This window comes from Nanorana parkeri, unplaced genomic scaffold (assembly GCF_000935625.1).
Source record: "Nanorana parkeri isolate BGI_ZX_2015 unplaced genomic scaffold, ASM93562v1 scaffold73, whole genome shotgun sequence".
Classification (NCBI taxonomy): Eukaryota; Metazoa; Chordata; class Amphibia; order Anura; family Dicroglossidae; genus Nanorana; species Nanorana parkeri.
The window spans coordinates 2,480,334-2,488,395 of NW_017306341.1; the positions used below are offsets into that span (position 1 = coordinate 2,480,334).

General features: G+C 38.7%; 1 protein-coding gene across 1 annotated transcript in view; it reads left to right on the plus strand.

Annotated features, from left to right (window-relative positions):
- ANK3 (ankyrin 3) overlaps positions 1–8,062 on the plus strand; it is a 260,705-nt gene that overhangs the window by 121,537 nt on the left and 131,106 nt on the right. The window contains exons 12-15 of the mRNA XM_018576669.1: positions 418–516; positions 4,272–4,370; positions 5,697–5,894; positions 7,570–7,668. Of these exons, the coding sequence (XP_018432171.1) occupies positions 418–516; positions 4,272–4,370; positions 5,697–5,894; positions 7,570–7,668 (495 nt within the window). The remainder of the gene's footprint in view (positions 1–417; positions 517–4,271; positions 4,371–5,696; positions 5,895–7,569; positions 7,669–8,062) is intronic.

Consider the following 8,062-nt stretch of genomic DNA (forward strand, 5'->3'; position numbering starts at 1 on the left):
TTCTTTTGAACTACATCTAATCAGATTTTCCATTTTGAGAGGGGTGGGAAAGGGTTTTATTCACTGCCCTGGCTTCATAGCTCTGAGATCCCAACTATCGTACATTGCCCTTAGGAATATATGAAGAATTCACAGGTCACTGACAAGTAATTGGCTGAAAGGCCAAGGTGTTTTGAGTGGAATTACTCTTTAGGGCAATGGGCAAAAGTGTACACTATTCTATAGTAACCAATATGATTTCAGCTTTAGGATAATAAGATTGTTCAGATGTTACTGCTTGCTATGGCTTGTTTAATGTTGCACATTGCCTTTTGTCTTAATAAAGACCATGATATGGTTGCTTTGAATTTAGGGAAATGATTGTTGATTCCCATGTATGCTTTATGTCTATAATTGTGTGTTTTATTTCATGTGTAGTCTGGACTGACGCCAATCCACGTTGCTGCCTTCATGGGACATGTCAATATTGTTTCCCAGTTAACGCATCATGGAGCATCACCTAACACAACTAACGTGGTGAGTATCTGAGTGGTGAGTAACATAAACTCTTTAAGGAGACCTGTATTGAGAGGAATATGAATAGGAAAAGGTCCTTATTTCCTTTGGAAAATGCCAGCTGCTTGGCTGCCTCTGAATTCATTAGATTCGGCCTCTCACACCCGGAAGAAGCATGCAACTGAAAGCGAGTGAAGTAAAAACTCCTTTTGGGTTAGGGACTTAGAAATGTCACTCAGCTGAATCAGAATGACAGACAGGAGAAACTGATAATGAATGTGTGCTAATATCACGAGAGCACACAAATTGGGGGAATAAGTGTAGATCAGATTGTTTATTCAGACATGTTTAGAGTGATTAAGAGAAGAGAGAAGAAGAGGTCACTCATTCACAGGTTGCTCTAGATATTTGCTACTTACGATAAAAATAAATGGTTTGCTCTCCTATAATTGGTTCTATTGCTCCAAAGAAGCCATTGGAACCTAATTAAAGATTATATCCTTTCATGTATAGCTACATTTACTACCCCCTTTTAAATTACGTGTTTGTTGGACAGGTACTAGCATTAATACGCCACTGAAGGTTACATAATAGAATTGTAGGCATGTAGTAGTATATGAACAGACCGCACTATCCAGAGAATTCCAATACTTCAGACTTTATTGAAATTCACAGCAAACCAGTATAACAGTGAATTAAAGTGTATAAAGCAGCAAATGCCAGCAATGCAAACCCCCAACCAGCTACAACCTCTCACTTGTTTCACACGTAGGCTTATTTATCTCACCTCTATGAATAAGCCTACGGGTGAAACATGTGAGAGGTTGTAGATGGTTGGGGGTTTGGGGTGCTGGTATTGACTGCTTTATAAACTTTAATACACTGTTATACTGGATTTGCTGTGAATTTCAATAAAGGCTGAAGTATTGGAATTCTCTTGATAGTGCGGTCTGTTCGTATACTACTACATTCTAAGGTGGAGACGCACCTATTAGACCAGCATAGGTAGGCATCTTTGCCTAGGGCAGTACCAAATTTTCTGATCCTCAGAGAGGTGTGCATATAATTACACAGGCCTGGTTAGGCCAGGTATGGTAAGAATTGGGTTCAGTTTAGCTAAATTAAATTGAGATCACCATTTTACCATTTCATAATTTGGGTATTTGAAATGTTGGATGACGAAAAGCCTAAAATATGTTTATTTCTGGTGCAGTACTGTTTAGCATAGATCATTTACATAATTTTTGTTTCCAGAGAATGTTTTTTAGGTCAGCTTTTTTTGGCTTCAGCGATTACAAATTGCTTTAGTATGATGACGCAGAAACGCAGTTTTCAGGATTATATTTTAAGTAAAATAAAATAGGAATTTAAATGTAGGATATTGATTATATTTTTTAGTAAGCTGTTTCACTGATGAGTCCTCTGCATTTGTGGTAATATTAGATCTGCGGATCCTTTTGAATAAATTATTTTCTGCTGTTGCTGCAGCTGTTTTTCCTGGATATTTGTATACGGTCTGGTGACTAATAAATAGCAGTCTGGGAACTGATTTTCACTACTGATTGCGGTCATTTTTGTGGGCTGTAGTAAAGAGTCAGTTTTTGTAGGTGGAAAAAGTTCACTTGTTTTTATAAGACCAGACTTAAATCTTTGACTTTTGGTTCTTTCTCCTTAAAGAGAAACTGTAGTATATTTTCATTGAGTGCAAATGTTGAGTTATAATTGCACTTTTTACATTTTTAATCTGACTTTTACATTTTTGCATGCTTGGTTTTGCAAATTTGTATAACTGTCAGATCAGTTTCCATCATCACTTTGCCTTTCTGCTTAACAACTGTTAAGATAAGATATTGAACACATAGGGAGTTGTTGGACAATGACCCATAGGCTTGCACTATACAAAGGAGCAGTAAAGCACAGCTATTGTGTAGTACTGCAAGGCTGGAAGCAGAGTCTATGTATGCAATAAGCAATTATAGTCCCTAGCCTCGTGTACAAAAATAATTACAAATTTAAGAAAAACAAGGGTTTTTAAAACACTAAAGCACAGCACACACTTTACAATCTGACTGCAAAGTTGCTCAATCAACTTTAGATTTACCAAAACTATGTAATATGAGGACTTGCTTAAACTATTCAATCAATCTGAATCCAACCAGGTAGGCCCTTTTACTACATAGCTGTTGGTAGATCTAAAGGAGATTGTACAGTCAGATTGTAACGTTTAACACAAATTGATGAGATTAATTACGTCTAGCTGATTTCACTTATCTAAAACAGTTTGAAATGACTATGCATACCATTTAAATTGTCTTCTGATAAATGGTACATATTCAAGCACAAGGGTGCATCAAACACACACTATGAGAGTCCAGAACAGTATTTTATTGATTCCACAATTATGAAAAAAATGGCAAGAGATAGTCAGTGTGATTTGTGGGCTCAACAATCCATCAGGACTTAGACAATTTCTTGCAAAATAATGCAAGGAGACTCTAACTCAGGAGCCTGTATATCCAGGCCAGGATTGAGTAGTCATGAACTATCACAAATAGACAGCCTTGCAGTGGGTTTTGGCGCTCCTTGTGCTTGAATACATAAAGATTTTCTAAACTGGGTGACCCATGGATTCGAGGAGACCCCAATTTTGTGGGTAGTAGCCATACCTAGGGAACCGGGCAGAAATATAGATACTCCATCAGCCACCTATAAATACTGATCCAACGCCTCGTTTTCACCGCCAATTCTGATAAATAGTAGACCGGGATTAAAATGAAGTTCATATATTTCCCCCTAATTGTTCTACTAATATGCCATCCACAAAACTGTTACATAGGTATTCTACATTTTGTCACAGTTTTACTTCTCTTGCTTTTGCTGGACTGTTGCTATCTATAAAACATCATAGCAGGGGTATAAGCTTGTGAACAGCGCTTACTGTCATAAACAAATATATATAACAATTATGAAATAAAAAACTGGGTGCATTTACTGAAATTATTAATTTAAAGGAGAACTATGGGGTTAAGGCTTTTCCCCATAGTTCTCCTCCACATACTAGCGTCCTGCCGTCACCCTAGGCTCTGTATACTGCAAGCTGTAGCTCGCGGTATACTGAGACGCTGCAGTATACCGCGAGCTGCTGCTCGCTGTATACTGAGACACCGCAGCTGAAGCGGATTCCGACAATTGTGCCGTGATGCGCCCAGCTGCATGAATGACAGCTGGCTCTGCCTATCTAGAGGCAGAGCCCCCTCCCCCGTCCGTTCCGCCAGTCAGCGCTGGCGGATCGGAGCGGGGAGGGGGGAATCCAGCCCCTCCCCTGTCACGGTAGAGAGCCATGACAGGATCGAGAGGTGAGCGAATGCCGGTATGTGTTTGCTCACCTTCTGATCTACTGAGCCGACCTATGACAGTCTCATTGTCACAGGTTGGCTAGAACTATGAGGTGAGTGAAAAGCCCTCACCTCATAGTTCTTCTTTAATGGAATAAAACTTGAATCTAGATCTGGTATACAAGAGCAGTTATTTCTTTACTACAAGGTATGTGTTTATGTGTGTTGAATAGACTCTAATCAAAATGCTTATGTGAGACATGATAGTGTTGTGAGTGACTTCCTATTAATTTTAGTTATCTTTTTTGTAATGAATGCTAGAAAATGAAAAGAAGAATGTAATTACAGTAGGCAATAGAGACACTCCCAGCTCAGATACTTGATGGACGAGGCCCGCTGTGATATTTAATGGTGATTAAACTGTATGTTTGAATGTTGCAGAGAGGAGAGACTGCGTTGCATATGGCCGCCAGAGCGGGTCAGTCAGAAGTTGTCCGATACCTTTTGCAAAATGGAGCTCAAGTAGAAGCTAAAGCGAAGGTAAGTCAGGGATGACTGTTTCCAACATTTTTTTTGTGCCATTTAGAAAATGAATCTGGACTAAAGAAAACCACGTACTATACAGGAATACATTACTGACCCTTACATAATAATTTTTTCCCCCATTTATTTATATTCATTTAATGTGATGTACAGTAACATCGACACACTCTGATACCTGCCTGCTCCACTGTCATTTGGCTAGTTCGAATTTAAACATGCTTGCACGTATGCCTACCTTTTATAATGTCATATTGTCACACTGTCAGGGTTATTCACAAAAGGGTGAAGAGTTTGGAGAAAGCAGGAGAAGTGAACAATCTAGGACAACATAGCTGAACTGGAAAGTGAGCTGAATTGGAGAATTTTTCCAAATCAGCTATGTTGTCCTAGATTGTTCACTTCTCCTGCCTTCTCCAAACTCTTCACCCTTTTGTGAATAACCTTGTGTCTTGACCTGAAATTACTAGGTGCCTAAATATGATGTCCCTGCATTCCAACTATTTTGCCCACATTTCTGCCATAGCTCATCCAATCCCATGCAGCTCTTTTTTTCTGAATCCCTGATCTCAAAATTTACAGTGGATAGATGAACATTACTCTGTCTTATGCACATTCTGCATAAGTTGTTTGCCTGTACCTATTAACTGCAAGTAAGTACAGTCCATAGAGTACCATACATAGGTTCTAAAGTTCCCCTGCTCTTCACATTACATACAGCAGCCTGAATATGGCCTTTTATTAAAGAAACAATATAGTTAAATAGATAATCTGATCACTTTTTTCAAGTGAGGGTTTTTTGACTGTTTTGAGGGCAATAATAATATGTGCCTGTTATATTCTTCCACTCTTGGTTTACAGGGACAAGGTTGGCTTGTAGTGTCAGGGCAGGTGACCAGAACCAATTAGCAGGATACTAGGGTAATACGGCAACAGATTTGAGTGCTACTGCTTGGAAATAGTGATGATAGACAGGTCTTATTTTCTGGTTACAATTTAATTTTAAGAATTTGTAGGCTGTACACCATGAGGCATGTGAAGTGCACTAGCTTGTTTGTGGAATCAACTGAGGAAAGAATTGTCTAAAACAATGTGCGTTTCTCCTTAGTAACTAGTCAGATTTGTTCCTTCTTTCACTTTAAACAGATAATCAAATTGGTTGCTTTGGGACTGACACTTCCTTGCATAATTATATCCTGGTGCATATGTTTTCAGCTGACCCAGTACAAAATAGTATAATATGAGCGTAATTATGCCTTTGCACTTGAGTTTTTGCTACAGTTTGGGAATGTTTAACGATCTGTCATTCTTCATCTCTGTGTTTAGGATGATCAGACACCTCTGCACATATCAGCTCGATTGGGAAAAGCAGACATAGTTCAACAATTACTTAAGCAAGGAGCATGTCCAGATGCATCAACAACATCTGGCTATACTCCACTGCACCTGGCTTCCAGAGAGGGACATGATGATGTGGCTTCTGTTCTACTGGACCATGGAGCTTCCTATTCTATAGTCACAAAGGTCAGTTATTGCTGCTTAAATTCAGTGCTGTGGGATGAATTTATTCCTAGACTCATATCACTGTGGAAACGTGCAGTATAACTACTATCAGTGAGAGATGTACATGAAATTCACCACCCACCTAAACAGATAAGTGATTTCAGTTACTGCTTACCTTTTTATATCTCTTCTATAGGTTCACACAGGTATAATAGAATGATTGTCTAATCACCAACAGTCAGATTGGGGAACATTTGTATGTCTTTAGGTTCCCCTGATGCTTTATGAGTTGGGAAATAGCTGGATTTTTGCTGCCAATTGCTTTTGCTTTTCCTCATGAAAACTGGCTCCTGCACAGCTCTTCTCCCTTCTTTATATGCACACAAATGTTTTCCTGATGTAAACTGCGTGTTTATATAATTGTTCATAGACACAGACCGTGCATCAATGGCCAGCCAAAGTCTATAGGTTTTCTAAAATTAATATGTATTCAGTTTATTGACATTCCAGCATTTACATATCCTAATAAGCAGTAAAATGTGTTTTTAAACAAGCTCTCACTGACCTCTGTAGCTGCAGACACTGTGAAGCAGTTCATCCACAGCAGAAGCATTGAAAGTCATTCAAGTCGGCTCTCTCAGCAGCTCCCTCACCCTGCTCTCCCCTGTGTTTATATGTGGGATTATATGTGGGATGAACCACAGCTGATGGGGAAGCAGAGAGCGCTGGAAAGGCTTCTAAAATGACTACAGTACTTTTCCTGTAAAATTTAAGGGTAAATTGTTCCACAGTGTGTGCAGCTACAGAGGTCAATGATGGCTTGTTTTAAATCTCATTTGCTGCCTCTTAAGAATATATAAATACTCGAATGTCCATATCTTGGCCATAGGCTTAGTTTAATTTAATATACGCCCACTGTCTGCCTACCTGCTCTTGACTACTAGCAAGGTTGTTATTCTCCCATTGCTGGATTTGTCACATTTGACATTATGAGGAATGCAGCTTGGAGGAGTAAGATTCTTTTTCACGGCTTGATAATGGCAGCGGCATAGACTTTGGCAGATAATTTTATGCACATGGTAGTTTTACAAGTGAATTCCATGTACATGGTAGCAGTGTTACAAGTGAATTCTATGTACATGGTAGCAGTATTACAAGTTAAATCCATGTACATGGTAGCAGTATTACAAGTTAATTCCATGTACATGGTAGCAGTATTACAAGTTAATTCCATGTACATGGTAGCAGTATTACAAGTTAATTCCATGTACATGGTAGCAGTATTACTAGTGAATTCCATGTACATGGTAGCAGTATTACAAGTGAATTCCATGTACATGTTAGCAGTATTACAAGTGAATTCCATGTACGTGGTAGCAGTATTACAGGTGAACTTGCACTTTTTACTTATTTCATATTACACAAAATATAGCAGATGGAGTTTATAGTGCTTTGGTTTGATGCAAATTGGCTCTGGCATAATCTTAGCAGGAGGAAGTGTAACCTTACATCGGCCTGATACATATACAGTAGGTAGCCAGTGAATTAATCAGTCCACCCACATCCATTCATGTCTGAAATATCAGTTTTAAATGGCCTGACTCTTTAATGGAAAATAAATTATAGATGAATAAAAATGTCAAATGTGAGCAAACATGGAAACCGGTTTAACCATGGGTAAAATGTATGTTTACAGAAAGGATTTACTCCTCTACATGTCGCTGCAAAATATGGGAAGCTTGAAGTTGCCAAACTGCTATTACAGAAAAGTGCATCGCCAGATGCTGCAGGAAAGGCGAGTATAGATCTATGTCATTGACTGACATTGTCCAAAAATGGCTTTTACCAAGTACAAACAGGAGGAGTCAGGAGTGTGTGTGTGAAAGATCCCCACCAGTGCTGTTATTACAAGCTGGCCATACACACAAAGACGGCATCATTTTAGAGAAAGAGTTGTATCCTGCAGAAATCAATTGCACTTAACATCAGTTCAATTAATTGTTTTCTTTACAAAATAAATGTTAGTTTCCTGCAGGAAATTAACCTTGCTGAGTGACAGGGTGTATGACTGCTCACACATTTGAACATTTCAATAATCTACTATTACCTGTATGGGAAGCATTAGATGCCATCAGACTATAGATTAATTCAGCATATGAAATGATTGAAGTGCATATATATATATATAT